Source organism: Micromesistius poutassou, assembly GCF_964030765.1.
Source record: "Micromesistius poutassou genome assembly, chromosome: 17".
In the NCBI taxonomy this organism is placed as follows: Eukaryota; Metazoa; Chordata; class Actinopteri; order Gadiformes; family Gadidae; genus Micromesistius; species Micromesistius poutassou.
In genome coordinates, this window is record NC_140287.1 from 2,011,356 (window position 1) to 2,033,293 (window position 21,938).

The 21,938-nt window shown below is 42.8% G+C and overlaps 1 protein-coding gene across 3 annotated transcripts in view; it reads left to right on the forward strand.

The window, feature by feature from the left end:
* The first annotated feature begins 1,292 nt into the window (after positions 1-1,292).
* LOC311362514 (gephyrin) overlaps positions 1,293-21,938 on the forward strand; it is a 30,252-nt gene continuing 9,606 nt past the window's right edge. For all 3 annotated transcript variants that reach the window (XM_084482374.1, XM_084482375.1, XM_084482376.1), the window contains exons 1-14: positions 1,293-1,477; positions 3,979-4,057; positions 6,792-6,849; positions 8,441-8,533; positions 8,704-8,798; positions 9,953-10,019; positions 11,319-11,759; positions 13,397-13,498; positions 15,237-15,374; positions 15,848-15,890; positions 16,123-16,260; positions 16,644-16,736; positions 17,217-17,272; positions 19,589-19,708. In XM_084482374.1, the coding sequence (XP_084338500.1) occupies positions 1,414-1,477; positions 3,979-4,057; positions 6,792-6,849; positions 8,441-8,533; positions 8,704-8,798; positions 9,953-10,019; positions 11,319-11,759; positions 13,397-13,498; positions 15,237-15,374; positions 15,848-15,890; positions 16,123-16,260; positions 16,644-16,736; positions 17,217-17,272; positions 19,589-19,708 (1,587 nt within the window). In that variant the 5' untranslated portion in view covers positions 1,293-1,413. The remainder of the gene's footprint in view (positions 1,478-3,978; positions 4,058-6,791; positions 6,850-8,440; positions 8,534-8,703; positions 8,799-9,952; positions 10,020-11,318; positions 11,760-13,396; positions 13,499-15,236; positions 15,375-15,847; positions 15,891-16,122; positions 16,261-16,643; positions 16,737-17,216; positions 17,273-19,588; positions 19,709-21,938) is intronic.

The following is a 21,938-nucleotide window of genomic DNA, read 5'->3' on the forward strand; positions in this document are numbered from 1 at the left end:
CTAAGTTTGTAATGGCAAAACATTTTTCCAAACTCATCAATGATGAGGAAACAGGAGTGTAAATAGGAGAGGGGACAGCGCCCTCAGTGTTTGTCTCTTCCTTTATTATATTAACTATCCATTGCAAACATATCTGTTCCTTTGAACAATTTGATTATCATACGATCCCCTCCCCCCAACATGTATCTGTGGATGTATCTGTGTGTAAAATGGATGAGAGACCGACTGACCCAGATAATCCAGTCACACTTCACTGATTACATTGCAGGAATATGTGTATTATTGTGTCGTATATTGTGTGTGTTCGCATTATCTATCTTTGTGTATACGTGTCTGTTTGTCTGACTCTGTGTCATTGTTAGCCCTGGCAGGGTCATGAATCACACAAAAGGATTTGCTGCTGTGGCACCAATAAGGAGGAAGATTATTTATATTTGTATTATCCTTTTAGTTTCTTATTTGTGATACACTGGGGACTATCGTGAGAGAGAACACATTACATCAAATCATGCCTCGTCAATGTGTCTGGAGCACCCAGGTATAGTGTGCTACACTGTGTTCTGCAACAAAGGCTGTCCACCCTTGGGATCAATTATGTCACGATGGGCCTCAAACATGCACCCGGCTGAATGCTAAGCTTCTGCAATAGACGACGTCTCCAGCAGACCTGCCTTTAGCTGATATCTAAAGATCCACAGCGTGATGATTTTCCCATTATAGCCCCCAGCAACTCAACTCTGACATCTGAATTTGGGCTATAAATATGAAAAACATATTGATGGTGGTTGATGTGAAGTGACTGGTATGGGGATAGACTGACGTCACCAATACTAACCATGTAGCGTCCTGTTTACATCCTCTTCTGTAGGCAACATGGACATGACAATTAACACACACAGCTATTTGACCAAAAACATACCATCCTATCATTTCAGAGGACAACCATTAGGGGCTGTCACCGTCCGACGCGGATCTCATCCTCTCTTTACCGTCAGGTGTTCAACCTATACGAAGTATTGGCATTGTCATGTAAGATCTATATATTCCGATCACATGCCTGCCTCTCACAAATTGCATCTGGATTTCCTTTTCATTCCCTGCTCCTCTTATTTAGTAGTCATACGTGCACAAGAGCGGTGTGCACGTGCACACACACACACACACACACGAGCGGTGCGCGTGCACACACAAGAGCGGTGCGCGTGCACACACAAGCGGCGCGTGTGCACACACAAGCGGCGCGCGTGCACGCCCTCCCCAGCCCCCTCCTTCTGCATGTCTTTTATATTCCAGAGGTGCAGCTGCAGCAGCAGCAGCAGCAGCGGGTTCCCAGAGCTGTAGCCGTAGCCCGTCCTCTCCGCACGCTAGCTCTATGTAGCTAGTGGAGCTAGCAGTACAGAGGTTGGTGTAAACATGGCGGCGGACGGGATGGTCCTCACCAACCACGACCACCAGATCCGAGTCGGGATTCTGACGGGTAAGGGCGATGTTTTCTGGACTGACGTCTCTTGTGTTTTCGGGCTTTTCTGTCGACTGTCACGATGCTACGAGCTGTCTCTGCTGCAGCGCTAACGTTAGCCAGCATGCTAATCTACGTGAGCCTTAGCATGCTATCCCCTTAATGGCCGGTTGTCGTTACTACGCTGCCTTCACTGGGTCGTACATTTAATCAGAACCAGTGTCCAGCCGGTGAACTGTATGGTACTATAGTATGCACCTTTCAAAACCCCGACGTTGAACTGCAGACTTATATATTTATGTGTCATATTTGCACCGAGTACCGATGGCGTTAGTCGTTTTAACCCCCACAGTAACAGCAACAGTGATAGCCCAGTCAGCGTTAGCTCTAGCTATAGCCTACACCAGCTGCATTATTCATGTACTCCTCCATATCTGCTACATCTGGTTTAGATCTGATCCACATCTGCTAAGTCTGGTTTAGATCTGATCCCATTTATCCTCCTCCTAAGTCTGGTTTATAATCCTCCTCCACATCTGCTGCATCTGGTTTAGATATGATCCACATCTGCTAGATTTGGTTTAGATCGGATCCATCCTCCACATCTGCTACACCTGGTTTATAATTATTCTTCACATCTGCTACATATGCTTTATAATCCTCCTCCACAACTGCTACATCTGGTTTGTAGTCCTCCTCCACGTCTGCAACATCTGATCCAGATCTGATCCATCCTCTTCTACATCTGCTACATCTGGTTTAAATCTGATCCATCCTCCTCCACATCTGCTACATCTGGTTTAGATCTGATCCATCCTCTACATCTGCTACATCTGGTTTACATCCGATCCATTTTGTTGTTTTGTAACCAACGTTAGGTCCATGGTGCTGTGATGTGGCAGACCAATGGTAACACGATATGGAGTTTATTTGTAGAATGTTAAATGATCCACAGACCTATGCTGGTTTCTTCCCTAACAGTGTACAGATGATGTTAGGTTGAGGTTCATCCGTTTGGTCATGTAGAGGTTTACAGAGTGCATGGCCTGGGAGGCAGACATCAGCAGGGATGGCTCAATGTCAGGAGATGAAGGGTGAGGGGGCGTCTCAGATGCAGCTGGTTGTAACATCTGTCATGGGTTTATTGTTGGGTATGCGTTTGGGTTTGATCTGAAAACATTTGAAGTGAACCCATGATAAACAGTATCCACCCATCACAAGCTCCCATACCATATTTAACACACTGTGGACCAGATAGTATAGATTATAGCTAATTAAAAAATCATCAGTTTGTATTTTCAAGGTACAATGAACAACATTTATTGTATCTTTATCTACTCCAACATTGTAGCCATAGCCACTGATATCCAAGTTTATTCACTATTTCAACCCTTATTCACGTATACGCATACATATTACATACATATTGCATACATATTACATACATATTACATTTACATATTACATACATTCTCTTTTGCTCCCTCGCTCTCTGAGTTTCTTCATCCATATTTTAAATGTTGTTATACAGCCGATGGTTGTTATAACGGCCTATGGTTGTTAGTTATAACAGCCTATGGTTGTTATAAAGGCCTATGATTGTTATACAGCCTGTGGTTGTTATACAGCCTGTGGTTGTTATACAGTATGTGGTCGTTATACAGTATGTGGTTGTTATACAGTATGTGGTCGTTATACAGTACGTGGTTGATGATCTTTTCATCTATTTGGAGTTATATGATCTACTAGATACTTTTACAGCCTGGTTGAGTATTAATACACACGTTCTTCCCTCCTACTGATTAAATGAGCATTGCAATGGTAGAAGGGCATTTGAGGTTGATGACTCCATGAGAGAGAACTTTGAAAAATGTGATATGTGTGCTCATCTCTTGAGAAATGCAAGACAACAATTCTACATGTAAGATGCGTTTATGTTTAACCACAAAGCAATTTTAGGACTAGTTTTGGAGTTAGGCAGCATAGTGTATATAATTGTTTTAAAGGAGGATGAAAAAAATGGCAACATCAATGCGTTTTATTTTTGCCAATACCATTTACTGTGCATCAAGGTATCGTCAATATCTTTTAGACAACTGTTTGTTTTCATCAGTGTTACAGCAACAGCTTAAAGTTTACCAACATTTTCTCTCCTACATGCATAACTCTTTGAATGTCTTTAACTTATTAATAGAATATTAATATACAAAATATTTTATTGTATATATGTAATGAACATTGAACAACTGTCATCATTGGAAGGGAACCCCAGAATGTGACCAAATTAAAAAACAATTACATTTGGTCCAATAATGTACTTAAGAGTGTTCCCTCTTCACAAGTGCTTCTCTTTTATTATCTAGTTCACTGTGATTGAGAATCGTTATGCAAAACCAGTATTTACTTCCGATATTATGCGACAGCATTGCAAACCAACATTGCACTTCTCGATAAAGGGTGCAACAATATTGCCTCTAAATTCTCCTTTTCTTTCTTTTTGTTGTATCTTTATATTCCAGTCAGCGACAGTTGCTTTAGGAACTTGGCAGAGGACAGGAGTGGCGTCAACCTCAAGGATCTGGTCCACGACCCTTCACTGTGAGTCCATACCGACCCACCCTCACCAAGTGGACACTGTTATGGAAAGATTGCTGTGGAAAGTACTCTGGGAAAGCGTATATCCCTGTAAAATAAATCCATCTTCTCTGCAGTTGACGGCATGTATTATTTACATGGCTAAACTTTGTAATAATGGTGAATCTTTTTGTTGTTTTTTTGGACTGATTTGAAACACCCCTGATCAATATATTGACGAATACAATGATTAACCATCAACAAATGGTGGCAACCTCTGGAGCTACTTCCATACCTTATCCCATGTCACCTGAATGGGCACAGCATTCTAACATGACGTAATACAACTAACACAGACAACAAAGAATAATATGTTTTATATAATGGTTTGTTTGTGTGGTGCTCCAAGGTTGAGGAGAACCTCATTTCAATCCATGGCTTTATCTGTGATGACATCAGAATGGATCGTCCCTACCAGTCAATTCCCAAACGTTTGAGACGGGATGTGTGTTCTTTTTTGAAATTGCACAAAGAGAAGATAATGAATACTTTCCCATATCAACATTATAGGCGCAACATCTTATTGTCAATATATGCACGCTAATTCCCAATTTGATTCCTGCAAAACATTGAGCCAGGGGCACTGTGTGAATGGGAAGGTTGTGGAACGTTAAACACCTTTCAAACGTTCCACAGGTCACCTGAGGAAGGAGAGAGCTCTTTATTATAAAGGTCACCTGAGGAAGCAGAGAGCTCTTTATTATAAAGGTCATCTGAGGAAGGAGAGAGCTCTTTATTATAAAGGTCACCTGGGGAAGGAGAGAGCTCTTTATTATAAAGGTCACCTGAGGAAGGAGAGAGCTCTTTATTATAAAGGAGGTCACCTGAGGAAGGAGAGAGCTCTTTATTATAAAGGTCACCTGGGGAAGGAGAGAGCTCTTTATTATAAAGGTCACCTGAGGAAGGAGAGAGCTCTTTATTATAAAGGAGGTCACCTGAGGAAGGAGAGAGCTCTTTATTATAAAGGTCACCTGAGGAAGGAGAGAGCTCTTTATTATAAAGGAGGTCACCTGAGGAAGGAGAGAGCTCTTTATTATAAAGGAGGTCACCTGAGGATGGAGAGAGCTCTTTATTATAAAGGTCACCTGAGGAAGGAGAGAGCTCTTTATTATAAAGGTCACCTGAGGAAGCAGAGAGCTCTTTATTATAAAGGTCACCTGAGGAAGGAGAGAGCTCTTTATTATAAAGGTCACCTGAGGAAGCAGAGAGCTCTTTATTATAAAGGTCACCTGAGGAAGGAGAGAGCTCTTTATTATAAAGGTCACCTGAGGAAGGAGAGAGCTCTTTATTATAAAGGTCACCTGAGGAAGGAGAGAGCTCTTTATTATAAAGGTCACCTGAGGAAGGAGAGAGCTCTTTATTATAAAGGTCACCTGAGGAAGGAGAGAGCTCTTTATTATAAAGGTCACCTGAGGAAGGAGAGAGCTCTTTATTATAAAGGAGGTCACCTGAGGAAGCAGAGAGCTCTTTATTATCGGGATAGAGGAGCATTCACAGAAAGTTTGGTAATTTCATGAGCAAGGATTGGTCAAGGTTCCCAACTTTCAATATTTAGTGTTTGACTTGACTTTTGACTTTTCAAGGTTGTCGTATTTTGGTTTGTTTTTGTACACTGTCCAAACGTTTAGGGATGCATGTTATGTAATCGGGATAAGCAGTTGAAGTAATATCTACGTTTGAGTTCTCTACAAATTAATTTAGAGAACTATCAAATAAAGAATATATAACTATCTATATCAACAGAAAACAAGTGCAATTTGAAATGTATTAAACTTGGTCATTTTAACCAGGCTTCAGTTAAGTGTTTTTCAATTTTATATTTTAGAGCTATTTATCAATAATAAACTCTACCAAATCAATAATAAACTCTACCTTTTATATATAAACAAAGATAAATTAAATCATTTTAAAATTACTAAAATGATCCCTCTCTTCATTCCACACCCCAAACATGACATACAAAATGTTGTGGAACAGAAACAACAACCAGAGATATTTATAAGCTGTCATTTCAATGCCATCGCAGTTCTAAAGCTTTGCCACTAGGGGGTGCTGCAGCACCTGCCGAACCCCTACTTCTCACAAAACACATGTGAGTTGTTTATAATATGCAAACTTAAAGAGTGGTTTGCAGAATACAGAGCCTGTGTAACATAGTATATTTTGGCAGAAACAAGAGTTTTCTGAAGCACTCTGCAGCAGGAGAACAGAATGTTGTGGCAGGCGAACAAATTCAAAATTTTTTTTAAATTAATTTATCTGCATCGAGACAGAATCATTCCAGAGAGAATCGTGATGCAATGAAGAATCAACAATTTTTCTCACCCCTAATTGTTACTAGAATGTATTGGAACATAAAAGCATATGTATTTTTGATGTCTGAATGGTTGTATATATTCTACTGTGTCATGATGGGCCTCAAATATGCATCCGGCTTTATGATAAGAAATCGACATTTTGTGGAACACAGTGAACCTGATTGAGCTTGCCATGTGTAAAACCCTCAATATGCCAGTATAAATTAAGTTGTTTCATACTGAAGTTTAGCAGCAGAATGGGACTAGTGTATGAGGGTAATACTGAATGGTACTAGTGTTCTCTCGCCTGATTAGACATCATTTCTCCTGTAAATATACAGAGACACAGAATGCCCATAACTTCCGTCAAACCCAAATCTTCTTTCTGTCTACGGCGACAGGTTAGGAGGAGTTATTGCGGCCTACAAGGTTGTTCCGGATGAGATGGATGAAATTAAGGTGAGTACTTATTGCCAAAATAGACCAAGAAAGTGGTAGGGTGTATAGTGTAACGCTAACTGAGGTTATAGAGGCCATGTATGGCTGGACACGGTCCAAAATGTACTTTTCTATTTTTATTTTTTCCCTGGTTACAATATAATCATATATATATAACCCTGAATGTTTTGCCAGTCAATTTGCTACTGGCCGGTGGCACAAGTGTATTTTGCACCCTGGGGGTAGAAATGTGTGCTAAAATATGTAATACTTTAGCACAAGTTACTGAAAACAACTTTTCCTGTGATTCGGGGTGTTGTTTTGGGTCTCTGGTGCTGCCACACGCATACAAACTTTGAAATAAGTCTGTACATGATTTCTTTTTGAGTGAGATGTGCATTTCTGAAAGTACCCCGCCTACAGTCTCCAGATGAGCCCGTCAGTTTCAGCGCCCCCTCCTACGTAGGAAGCAGGCACATTTGAATATTACCACCCCATCCCCCTCCAATCCGAGCATAGATACGATTTTATGGACCAGCGGACGAGCGCTGGGCGGAGATGTTCGTGCATTTCAGAAGCAGGGAGATTCCATACAAAAGCAGAGGTCTAATTTGTCAGTTTGCCGTGTGACTGTCTGGCAGGGAGTCCGGCGGAGCTGCCCGCCTGCCACCGGAGCTCAGCTCTGGGGGTACAGTCCCTTCCTCCTCCGTGTCGCCGTTCAATCCCCACTTCAGACAGTCAAAGTCCCTTTCCCCCAATTCTTCTCAACCACGGCCGACATAACCCCCACTACGAGTCTTTACTTGTTGTGGAAGCACCAGAGACGTCAGACGCAGTCTCTATGATTCTTAATATCATCTGGCTGTGATATTGGATATTATATTATATAGATACCTATATATTATAATATATAGATATAGAGCTCCGGGAGTCCGCAAACGGCAACAATCACTTCTCCTCCATGCTGTGGCTCACTCTGACAGCTCATTGGTCAATGGGCAGCAGCTCATTTGCATTAAAGCTACAGACACCAGAAACAGCACATTGTGAAGGGACTGAGACAGAGGGGGATAGCGGTAGGAGAGAATTCTTTTCCTAAAAGCTATTTCCAGCAAACAGCTTCAAAAACATGTTTTCTGGAACTCATATACAATGTTTACGTGTTGGAAAAACATCATGAGTCACCTTTTAAAAAATCTGGCTTACAGCCTGATGAAAGAACCAAGAGATTCATAATGATACATGAAGCAGCAGCAGTAGCATGAGTGAACAGCGGGTTTTCAAATATCCTCCAACCAGTAAGAATAGTTGTCAAAGACGCCCTAACGAATATGAACATTATTAATCAATAACTGGCCAGACAGAGACCCCTGGAGCGCTGTCGGACAAGCATTGAGTTTGCAACCTTATTGCTATACAAATATTTACATTTAACATCAGCTGATAGCCTATCGGAGGGTTCATTCGGTTCAAGGTGCATTTCCTGACCCTGACCCTAACCCTGTTTTTTTTTGCTGTACTTTTATTTATTTTTTTACTCAATTTAATATTCTATGAAGTGTTTGTTCAGTTGTGATGTTGTTCAGATCCCTGTCTGTTTGCATATGCGTAGGACATCCTGTTGGACTGGTGCGACGAGCAGGAGCTGAATCTCATCCTCACTACTGGAGGCACTGGCTTTGCACCGCGAGATGTCACCCCAGAGGTACCATCACTCACTCACACCCTCTCATTCTTTGGTTGTCATCTTGGCTGGATCAATTTGCACATTAATCTGTTTCCAGTAATGTAACGGAAATTTGTGAGGCTATTCGATTTTTTTTTTTGAAACATCAATAGATTGTTGGCTGTTTATTTCTCTTAATGTTTGTGTAGGCCACCAGGGAGGTGATCGAGAGGGAGGCCCCCGGGATGGCCCTGGCCATGCTGATGGGCTCGCTCAACGTTACGCCCCTAGGCATGCTGTCCAGGTACTCCTGTCACCACACCTTCTGCTGTTCTTTAAAAGATGTGTGCCAATTTCTGTTCAGTTGTCATCTCGTATCAAGCTACTATAGCCGCCTTTCCACCAAATCGACCCAGAGCTCTCACCAAACGCTTCCCTCAGGCCCCCTGTTGTCTGCGTTTCCATCGCGGTGTAAAGACCCACGACGGTTAGGCCAATTAAGGTCCTTTAACATCAGGCAACTAACGAATTAAGGACATGAAAGAGCGCGAAATACTGAGAGAAAAATCGTACCGACAAAATCACGGCAGCTATCAGACGCAAATTTGTGACATTTTCCAACAAGAACAGCGGCAGTGCAACAGCCGGGTGCAGCAGGTGAATACCAGCGTCTGCATCACACTTCTGTCCAAATATCCACTGAGGATTCAAGTATTATGGAGTTTGATTTGTAATCAAAGTGTAAAATAATGTAGCCAATGTTAGTTCACGCTTGAGGGGGAAAGAGATTAGTGGGTGTGCATTCTTGGAAGTTGGTATCCAAAACTAAACTAACTGTGGTCAAGTTATCAAAGCATCCTGTATTTACGTCCCGCTGTGCAAGTAAACATCGGCTTGTAGCACCGACTGCTATGGAGATGAATGATCAACACCTATAACAGAGAGCGATGAGTCTATGAAGGAAGTTAACCACTATGGATGCAAGAACTATGTGATTTACTGCATGTCGAAGTGAACAAAAAAATGTCTCTTTGCAGCTGCAGAGGTTGAAATGGCTGAAATAAAATGCTTTGAGTACTCGACCAATCACATTTGGTTTACACGAGTGGATAATGCTTTCAGATGGGTATTTTAATAACTAGGTTTACATTGGCCAGTTTATTTGAAAACTTTACAGACACTTTTTTACAGTTTTTCGACAGATGGCCAACTTTTTGTTCGCCAATTACGTGTTCACAGATCCCCCCCCCTCCCCCTCCAGCAGCAAGACTCCAGAAACACCATTCCCTCCAAAAAAAAAATGAAGCGAAAGAAAGTGAAACGCCCCTTTGACCCAGAGCTCCACGCCGTCAGAAATGAATCTGAAGTGTGATTTGGTCGACTAGTTCAGTTGTAATACATGTTTCCATTGGAAACCGAGTGCAGATACATTAACCTGATGTGCTCTGTCCTCCCCAGGCCAGTGTGTGGTATCCGTGGCAAAACTCTGATCATCAACCTCCCAGGCAGCAAGAAGGGCTCTCAGGTAAGGCTGCTCCAGGCTTTGTCACCTCAGCTAATGTAAACACTCCCTCTTCTACAGCCCCGAGTTGAATGCCATTGAATACATATATATATATATATATATATTATACACACACACACACATTCTAGGGGCGTAACGGTAGAAAATTAGTCATGATCATGTCGCGGTTCAATCCGGACTTCAGATTGATGTGGAAAAAAAACAGCGCCTGCACGGCAACTGCAGGAGACTTGGATGAAACTGGGAAGGATTAAACGCACGGTTTCCACCGAGATGATGATGATGATGATGATGATAATAATATAAAAATAATTTTATTTGAAATTAACGGTAATTGTTGGTCAACATTTTCATCAGGGTTTACCGTTACACCGGTAACTGTTACACTGTTACGTACTGTTACATACATCCCTAATACATTCAACTGTTACACTGTTACGTACTGTTACATACATCCCTAATACATTCAACTGTTACGTACTGTTACATACATCCCTAATACATTCAACTGTTACATACTGTTACATACAGCCCTAATACATTCAACTGTTACATACTGTTACATACATCCCTAATACATTCAACTGTTACATACTGTTACATACAGCCCTAATACATTCAACTGTTACATACTGTTACATACATCCCTAATACATTCAACTGTTACATACTGTTACATACATCCCTAATACATTCAACTGTTACGTACTGTTACATACAGCCCTAATACATTCAACTGTTACATACTGTTACATACAGCCCTAATACATTCAACTGTTACATACTGTTACATACATCCCTAATACATTCAACTGTTACATACTGTTACATACAGCCCTAATACATTCAACTGTTACATACTGTTACATACAGCCCTAATACATTCAACTGTTACGTACTGTTACATACATCCCTAATACATTCAACTGTTACGTACTGTTACATACATCCCTAATACATTCAACTGTGACATACTGTTAGATACATCCCTAATACATTCAACTGTTACATACTGTTACATACAGCCCTAATACATTCAACTGTTACATACTGTTACATACAGCCCTAATACATTCAACTGTTACGTACTGTTACATACAGCCCTAATACATTCAACTGTTACATACTGTTACATACATCCCTAATACATTCAACTGTTACATACTGTTACATACAGCCCTAATACATTCAACTGTTACGTACTGTTACATACATCCCTAATACATTCAACTGTTACATACTGTTAGATACAGCCCTAATACATTCTAACTACATCAGTATTTAAACCACCACCACCAGGAGTGCTTCCAATTCATCCTGCCCGCCCTGCCCCACGCGGTGGACCTGCTGCGGGACGCCTCGGTCCGCGTCAAGGCCACGCACTCGGCCCTGGAGCAGCTGCCCTCGCCGCCGCCCGGCCTCTCGCAGCTCACCAACTCCCACAACAACAACAACGTCACGCACACCGTGGAGCAGGGCACCCAGTGTGAGGAGGAGGACGACGACGAGGACGAGGAGGAGGAGGAGCGGCGGCGGCGAGGAGGAGGAGGAGGAGGAGGAGGAGGAGGAGGAGGAGGAGGCGGGCGACACGCGCACAACCACCACCACCACCACCACCAGCAGCAGCAGCAGCAGCAGCAGCAGCAGCAGCCTCCGCTGCCACCGCAGCAGCCACACCACCACCACCACCACCACCAGCACGGATCCTCCCACATCACTGCCGCAGCCATCGCTGCCAAGGTGACCGCACGCCGCAGGGGGCAGGGACACGCTTACCACACGGGGTCTCAACGCCACAGGCAGGCTGGTGACGGGGTCGTTTTCAGTTCAGTGTTTGATTTTAAAATCCTCATTCAATCGCATTATCACACTTGGAGTCAGGTCAGCATCGCAGCCCGTTGGAAGTGAGTTGTGAGGGGTGATGTTGAGGACTACGTTATAAACATAGTACAAACATACACTATGGCCGTTTCTCAATACCAAGTACGCGGACTACGTTCTCGCGGACTTGGAAGTACGTACTTGGCAAGTCCGGACTTTCAAGTACGGACTTCCGAGAACGCGAGTACGCACCTGCAATTGGAACAGCAGCGGACTCGATGATGCATTCTGGGATATTTAACGGTCCCAAGTCCACACGAGTCACCTCCGATGCATCCTCGGTAGAACGGCCTCATCGAGAACGCATCGAGAACACTTCCGGGTTTTACGACAGTACTCGCGTACTCGCGTACTTGGAATTGGAACAGTGCTTGGGCTACCACTGATGACGTTTATCGAGAACGCAAGTACACGAGAACACACGAGAACGCGAATTGAGAAACGGCTTATGTTTGTGAACCCACTACACGTTGTGCCTTATTCCACAGCAATCTTGTGCCCTTGCCAGTGTCGAGTCAATTAAAATCCTACAATGCGGCTGTATAGTATAATAACTTCCGCTAATAATTATTTAATGACCCATTGCCTTATGTACGACTTACTACAGAAACTATTCTAAATTAATTTGGATCAAATGGATTGTTTTCAAACTCTTTAGTCTTCAACAATAGCCGGGTTTACATGGACATTTTTTTCAATCCGATTAAATATAATCAGATTAAAAGAATCTGACCGAACTGTTTGAGAGCGGCAAATAAAGAGATCTGCTCCGTGTTTACATGTTCAAGCATTTAATCAGATCACAGCAGTATGGTAATGACCTGTAATGACCTGTAATGACCTGTAATGACCTTGCCGGGGGCATAGGAAGCTCCGTCATAAGTACTGTACGAATATTTATTAATACAAACCTGGTTACTGTAACGCCGTAACCAACGGCAAAATACACACAACTGATTCACACACACCACAGAACACCTTCAATGCACGTGCCCCACCCTCCTGTTCTCCCAAGCCCCTCCCCCAGCTGACCTGGCGATTTGCCCCCCACACTGATTGACAGGTAGAACACTCCAATACATGCACACGGAACAACTGGCACAACGGACAACGAAATACATTGCAAACACATAGTCACATAGTCACACACCTCTCAGGAGTCAGCTCCAGCTGAGGCTGCTTGGAGTGAGAAGCTGCTTGGTCAACTATTTAAAAAAAGAGATGAAGGAGCAAAGTAATTTTCACCTCTAGAAGATCAAACCTATCATCACGTACACCGATGTCATTGAGAAGCATTCATGTCATTTTGTACAATCTCTTCCAGGGGAGGTTTTAGTCACCAAACGATGTGTTTTAGTCTCCTTTAACTTGGAGGTCGTGCTTGTGTCCCCCCCCAACAACCCACTCCCCATCTCATCTCTCACATGTCTGTCTTATGTGGACATGTGTGTCTGTCTGTGTGTCTGTCTGTGTGTGTGTCTGTGTGTGTCGATCAGACCAGTCATGCTGTGGTCATGGCTAAGGGGGCACCCTACCTGCCCGGCACCACCCCTGCCCCCCCTGCTCATTTCACCTGCTCCTGTAGCCATGACGACCAGGTGAGACCCCTGGCCATCGGCCTTCCCCTCCTCCTCATCCCATCACGGAGTGTGTCCTCATCACCCTCTGGTCCCTGTCCACAGGAAGGGGTTCACACTGGACCTCGATTGTAACGGAAGGATGTTCTCTGTTTAGATTTTTTGATTTTCCGGCTCCATGGTCTCTTGTTACTGCTTGTGTGTGTGCCTGAAAGGGAAATGTGAGACGGGTGGGCTGTCATCACATTCTGACGTTTCTCCCCTTTGCCATGGGAGGTGGAAGTCTAGCTGCATAATACAAGTTAAAGAATAACCAAACATGTCATAGTATACGAGTCAAAGTGTCACCAAACACGACAGTTAAATGAATGAAGCCATGGCGTGTGCCACCAGTTTCCGGATCTGTTTGTTTCTTCTGTGGTTGGTTCTGAGCGCCTGTGAATCATACTGGGAACACTGGGATGTTCCGTTAGCATTTCATGCTTCCTCCAAAAGTTCTAGAGCTGGGTTTGTTTTTATTACATCAGGATCTTTTGCAATGTCAAAATACTGAAGGATAGAACGAGTCTCAGCTGTCGTAGTCTAAACCAGCCTCTCACTGTTGTTAATACCCTATTGTCTGCATTATATTTTCTTATGAAGCACTTGAAAACAATGAGACATCTATACAGATGTGAACATACTGTCCCAATTTCATATCAGTGATTCAAACAGCAATTAAACCTACAATTGATTCAAAAGAACTTTTCTACTGCAACTAATTGCAAAAAATATCAGAACTAGAAAGTTTCTCAAGAATACAAATTGTATTGAAGTGGATTTGAAGTTTCTTCTGAAAATGTTATAGCTAAGACTACAAATCTAGACAGTAGAGGTTGCTAATGGTAAACCGTTGTTAGTGCAGATGTAAGTGTAAGAATGTAAACGGGGCGGTGACCCAGTGGTTCAACGGGTAGAGTGCGTACCATTAAGGCCCAGTCCTCACCACAGCGACCCGGGGTTGATTCCCGCCCGTGGTCCTTTGCTGCATGTCTCCTCCTCTTCGCTCTCCCGGACCTTCCTGTCTTACTCTTAACAATAAAAAGGATGAAACCTTCAAAAAAGAACGTAAAACCGATCATTTTAAAGGTCCTGTAGGTAAGATTTGAGTTGTACAGAGAGAATAAAATGGAGTGGAAGACAACACGATTTAGAAACAGCCAGGATAGAGCACAGGGGAACTCGTGATGAGAGCCACGGCCAGGAAGGACAAATTAAGTGATTTTTAATTGAAAAAAGTTTCCACTAAAACCTCTATTTTAGCCACTACTTGCGTTAAGATGCAGTTACAATAATATATCTGTTAAGTATGATGGGGGCGCTCATCACGACAACAAGATTAGGAAAGGTTCTTATTGAATACAAGGGTTAGAGATCAAATGGTTTTAATAGTGATTCAAACATTGGTCTTCTACAATGACAATGGACAATGACAAGAAAGGGCAGCCACCCCTTTGGACGTAGGCCTGTCTGCTGTCTAACCCTAACCCCTCTGCCGTCTAACCCTAACCCTTCTGCTGCCTAACCCTAACACTTCTCTTGGAATCGGGTGAGCTCCCCTCCAGGATTGGACCATTTGTCTTTTATTTTTTATTTGGATCACTGATTCTATTCTCTCACTGCGCACGTTGAAACTGTTTCAACAGGCTCATCCCATAGGCATCTGTCGAAACCTACTGAAATAATTTAAAGTAATGTGTGTCTGTGTGTTGATGGGTAGATCCCAGACTCCATCATCTCTCGAGGCGTTCAGGTGCTTCCTCGCGATTCCGCCTCTCTGAGCTCCACTCCCTCCGAGTCGCCACGGGCAACGCAGGCCACCTCCCGTCTGTCTACAGCCTCCTGCCCTACGCCCAAGGTCTCCCACACGCACACACACACACACACACGGTGTCTGAGCTCACCTGTACACAACACATGGACAGTTGTTCTATAGTCACACAAAACCATCACAAAAATGGGGGAAGCAGAGTGTTGGTGTTGGATGTCAAATGTGGTTTTATGCATTTTTTTTGGCCCGTGACATTCTCAGAAACTGAAATGATAATATTGTAAATACCAATAATGATTGGACGTGGACATAATCACACCTTTTTAACTCTGATGACAACATGTCCCACCTGGTCCGTTTAAATGATCTGGCCTTGATGGTCTGGCTCATATGCCAGTAGGATCCTCGCACCATGTTTGGGTTGGGACCTCTACCTCGTTGACAAGAGGTGATGCATCTGCAGAAGCTAGAACTGCGCGGTCTGTCCCTTCCACGCTCAGGTAGACCCTCCTGTCATCTCTTGATATGTGATTCTCTCTGCTCCCGTCTCCTCTATCCAGGTGCAGTCGAGGTGCGGCAGCAATGAGAACATTCTTAGAGCCAGTGAGTTGTCTGTTCAGCCCTACAGCCCTTAAACGGTCCAGTGTATTTCAAACACTAATAACCACACCCTGGGGCTCCGAATGTGTTTCCCAAGAGTGCTGTACAGTTTTTATCTAACTGTGTGTGTGTGTGTGTGTGTGTGTGTGTGTGTGTGTGTGTGTGTGTGTGTGTGTGTGTGTGTGTGTGTGTGTGTGTGTGTGTGTGTGTGTGTGTGTGTGTGTGCGCTCCGCAGGCCACAGTGCAGTGGATATAAGCAAAGTGGCGCGACGCCATCGTATGTCTCCCTTCCCGTTGACCTCGATGGACAAAGCCTTCATCACGGTTCTGGAGATGACCCCCATCCTGGGAACGGAGGTCATCAACTACAGAGGTCAGGGCTGGGCTGCTCATCATGTTTCTGTGTGTTTGTTTTTAGTAAGTGTCAATTATGTTGGAAAATAAAAATCTTTGATGAATGATTTATATATTTTGATGAATGATTTATATATTTATATTGATGGATCATTTATACCGTCCGGTGCCTCAATAGAACCATTGAAGTCTCTTGTTGATGGAGTCTTGTCCATAGCGATCACCTTGTCTCAGTGGATCAAGTAGAGCTAGTCAAACGTTGACATTGGGCAAACACTTTTTTTTTTTGTTGCAAATTTGGCTTCCATGAACCTGTATGCCACTTAAGAATCCTGAGGCATTTTGGAGCATTACAAACTGATATAATTTCTGTGTGTGTGTGTGTGTGTGTGTGTGTCCCAGACGGTATGGGTCGAGTGCTCGCTCAGGACATCTATGCCAAAGACAACCTTCCTCCGTTCCCGGCCTCTGTTAAGGACGGCTACGCCGTACGAGGTGACAACAAGTGCTTATATCACACAGCAGCTTATGTTTCTGTCTTTGTGCCTATTTCAAATGCATATTTAATGAACGTTATTACTGCATGTTATTCATTTTCAGACACATGTTATTTTAACTCACTATACTGGGATTGCTAGTGTCAATCCGTATGTACGTCTTTTACATACTGGTGATAATTGCCACCAGAGACATTTTTATACCCTGCTGGTTTAGACAACCAGCAACAACGTTGTCAGTTGAATGAGGTAGTCTAAATTATCTAATTAAAAATATCACTTGCTCATTCAATTGTCATTCAAAAAAGTATTGTAGTCTCTGTGTTTTGGCATTTGAATTATTTAGAATTTTTTTGCAGGTAAGAGGCCAGCTGGTGAATACAAATTGTAGGAGAAATATTCTCTTATGCTTCCAATACTTGCATGTATTCTCTACTGATCCATTAACATGTTGTCATTAACATGTTGTCATTAACAGCTGCTGACGGCCCAGGTGATCGCTTCATCATGGGAGAGTCCCAGGCTGGCCAACAGGTCAGCCGCCCAAAACTCTAGTAGCCATGTAGTACTACTAATACTAAAGCTAAAATATCTAGCATCCTCGTAGGGCTGCACAATTAATTGTATATTAATCGCAATGACGATATTTGCCATGACAATTAATTGATGGTGACTGGGGTTGATTGTTTTTTTTTGTTACTATTTCTTAGTCAATTTGTGACAAGGTGTCTCCAAATCAGAACAAAGACTAAGGTCAAGTCCCATTTCTCTCCCCTTAACAAGAACACTTGCTTTGAGTGCCCTTAGCTGCAAGTCAGCTCCCGAGCTGGCTAGCGTTCAAGGGTTGATTTTAAGGGAAAACACCTCAGCACTCCTCCTTGCTTCCTTAAGTATTGGGACACCCTACCCCTTTGCGGGAACATGCAAAATCTAGTGTTAGGGCTCAAATCTAGGGGAAGGCAGAGAATTGGGACAGGGCCCTGGTGTATATAAAAACCTTGCTCTGGTGTTAACCCATGGATATGGTGTTTGTTTTGAGCGTGTCCTGTGAAAAACAATTTCCTTCTCTGCTTTACAACACCTCTACGACTAGTGCAGGAAGGCTACCGTAGGCTCCACCCGGCAAAATTGAAATACACAGGCAAAGACCTACGATGGACAAAGTAAATGTTGAGGAGCGGAGGAAGGCGAAAGGTTAGTTCTAAAAAAATGGGAGTTACTTTAAAAGTGGAGTTACCACGGATGTCGGGCAAGTGAGTTAATCAGGAGGAACGCCTACTTTGCAACGTATGCATTCGCTTCATATCAGCTCCAAGTGGCAACACAACTAATCCTTTCAACCACCTGAATAGTCATCATAAAGCAGAATATGAACAATGTATGAAGGCCAAAAGCCAACACAATCCCTGCCAAACAGACATCCATTAGGGGGACATTGTATATCGATGTCGAAACACATTCTCAAAGACATATTGAAATAACCGAGCGCCTTCTATTTGGCAGAAGACACGTGTTCAATAAGCATTGTGTACAGTCCTGGTGGGAAAGGGTCAACAGGACAGGAGATACGAGACCCCGTCACCTAACAGTTTGTCTGGAGGGGCTTTGCCTGCCTCCGCTCCTCTCTTGAACCGCAGCGTGTTGATAGGCTGTTTTTTCTTGCAAAAAACCTGCAGATATTAATGGAACTGACTTTCCTGTTAGGGATAAATCCTTTTTACATGGGTCATTTGTTATTCATTTTTAACTCGCGATTGATCACACTTTTAAAATTTATATTTTGAATCCACTCAAATTGAAGTTAAATGACATTATCAAACGGAATGACACATTATCATTCATACCAAATGTACTTAATAAGTAACAACCAGACCAAGTGATCTTGAGGGAGTTTTATTGACTCACTCAGTGTGGGTTGAATATGAAACTTACGGAACATCACAGATTTGGGAATTGTAAACAGGCCGTTAATTAGTACAATTGTAAACCATCAGTTACTACAAGTGTAGTTAATTTCAAATAAGTAGCACCACAGATTTGGGAATTGTAAACAGTCACTTACTGCAGGTGTTATTGAATGTAAGTAAGTGGAACTAAAAACAAAAATGATTTCTGATATGAATGTTGACATTCTTCCGGCAAAATTCTTCCTTTCAAAATCAAAGTAAAAAAAATATTTATCGCGCTAAAATAAGATTGCGTTAACGCGTAATTAATGCGTTGACCTGCCCAGCCCTAATTTGTAGATTTCAGGTTTTGTTTTTTCTTAAAAGGTTTATAAAATAAATTATTGTCTTAAAGGTAGTTTTCTGTTCAGTAAAAGAAGTTCCCCAAAATGGATGAAAAATCGTGATCACAATATTGAGCGAGATAATCGTGTATTTCATATAAGCCATAATCGTGTAGCCCTGCATCCTCTTAGTACTAAGAGAACAGATGTAACTATCCAGCAACTATATAGTTCTACTTATACTACATCTAAAATATCTAGCAGCCATATAGAACTGCTAAGATATCTAGAAGCCATATAGTGCTATAGCTAAGATCTCAGAATTCCCATGGAAGAGGTCTTTCCAATTGCTGTTTAGAAACGCCTTAATAAAACCAACACCTGCTGCACCTTAACTCCTTAAACCCACCCTTTACTCTGGACCTTACTCCTTAAACGAGCCCTTTAAGCTTGACCTAACTCCTTAAACTAACTCTTTAAGCTTGGTCCAAGTCCTTAAAGCCACCCTCTTCCCTGGGCCTAACTCCTTAAGCCCACCCTGTTCCCTGGGCTCCCTCCAGCCCCTGCGCTCTGGGCCGTTGGGGGGTTTGTGTTGATGTCTGTTGTTCTGTGTGTCTCAGCCCAGTCACACGGTGATGCCCGGCCAGGTGATGAGAGTGACCACCGGGGCGCCCATCCCCTGCGGAGCCGACGCTGTGGTGCAGGTGGAAGACACCGAGCTGCTGCGGGAGTCTGAAGACGTAAGACCTCTGAGGGCTTAAGGCCTTAACGTAGAGCTTAGGTCAGGCCTTAACGTAGAGCTTAGGTCAGGCCTTAACGTAGAGTGGAGCTTAAGTCAGGCCTTAACGTAGAGTGGAGCTTAAGTCAGGCCTTAACGTAGAGTGGAGCTTAAGTCAGGCCTTAACGTAGAGTGGAGCTTAAGTCAGGCCTTAACGTAGAGTGGAGCTTAAGTCAGGCCTTAACGTAGAGTGGAGCTTAAGTCAGGCCTTAACGTAGAGGGGAGCTTAAGTCAGGCCTTAACGTAGAGTGGAGCTTAGGTCAGGCCTTAACGTAGAGCTTAGGTCAGGCCTTAACGTAGAGTGGAGCTTAAGTCAGGCCTTAACGTAGAGTGGAGCTTAGGTCAGGCCTTAACGTAGAGCTTAGGTCAGGCCTTAACGTAGAGGGGAGCTAAATGTTTTTGACAAAGATTGTGATGCTATTAAGATCATAACATTTGGTCCTTTTTTATTTTATTTTATCACATCGTCCTCCCACATTGTCATCGCTGATGCCGGATGGTATTTTTAGTTGTACAAAAATTCGGAAACTCTTAGTGCAGTGGTTCCCAATATTTTTTTAGCAACTTTTAGTGCTGAAAAATGTTGCAAACCCAACTATTGTTTCACTGGTAGCTACGACTAGGCAATCCCTCTGTCCCGCCACCGCTGTGCTTGCTAATACGATGTGGAAGAAAAGAGGCAACGGTACCGGTATCCTATGCAGAGCTCAGACACAGAGACACTGCAATCCGCTGTGGCGTTCAAACCCTGGACGGTGCAATGGAAGATCTACACACACACACACAGATTAACTTCCAGCAGACATCACCAACTGCTGCGTGCTGGCGTTTACTTGCGCCGCGCTACACCCTAAGCCGCCCGACTTGGCCACTAACCGGGCTGGTTTATCTATCTACCCACAGGACAGAACTAGGACGTCAGGTAAAGGCGGAAGTGGTGGGGTGTGCGTTAAGGTTGCCTCTTGCTGGGGTTGGGAGGGAGCAGTAACTACACCACACTGCTCCCCAGACCTGCAGCTCTCTGTAGAAGTCTGCCCCTTCTAGCTCTCGGGATTCGGCTCTAATCGCTTTAATCACAGCGGTCTACGTCCCCCCGCAGGCCGACGGCGCGAGCACGCTAGAGAACCTTTAGGATGAGTGAACGGATCAGAAGAGGCTCACCCTGAGGCAGCTTCTATGGTTTTTAGCCACTTCAATAGAGCCAACATGAGGAACGTTTTGAATATCACTGAAAATGGGAGCAAGAATTGAAAACAACCATATGCGATAATGAGTGTAAACAGAGTTTTAATGATATTACCATCTATACAAGGTCCCCCAACTGGCAGGAATACGCGTGGAAGGTGAATCTCAGATACTTCATAACAATATCAATAACACTCAAGTATACACAAACCAGTACCAGTTGCTGGAGAGAATGTGGGTCAAACAATGCTGATCATACACACATTTTCTATACATGTAAGAAAATACAAAAATATTGGACAAAAGTCCAACATTTGATGAAACTAAAACTGAGGAAAGATGTTCTTAAAACCACATAACTTGGAAAAGGAACATCTATACCTCTTTTGGACCCTGAGCATATCAGCACTTAAATAACAAGAAGCTGAAAAATAGAACCACCCAGTATAGATAAGTGGCTAGAAAGCATAGAGGAAAAGCGCAACATGGAAAAGGTAACTTAAGATTATCAATAAGGAACATTTATTTGAAAAAAGATGGGCCCTTTACTAGCAAATCAAGCATGAAGGCAGGTGAAGAAGAGGGGGTTGGTTAAAAGAGAGATCCTCCTAAAAACTCATGAGATGCGGTAGTAACCTTTAGTTGGAATAGATTAGAATTATTATTATTTTTTTCTTTTTTGTGTGTATGTATTTTCTCTTGTTCTTTTTGTATTTTTAATCATTTATTTATTGTTATCTGCATTGTCCTGATACAAACATTAAGTGTAAGTGAATAAGGGACATCCTGTTATTGGATTTTAAAGTATATAGGAAGGACTATGCAAATGGTGTTATTTATTTATTTTTCCTTCTTATTCATTGATTAGTTTTGCTTTTCTTCACAGGTGGGAATAATGAATGTACACTAGGGGGGGAAAGGGAAAAAAATATAATGTGTTCTTCAGAAATGGAAATAACAAACTATGATTGTCATAAGTTCTAGAAAATGGAATAAATGAACAAAAA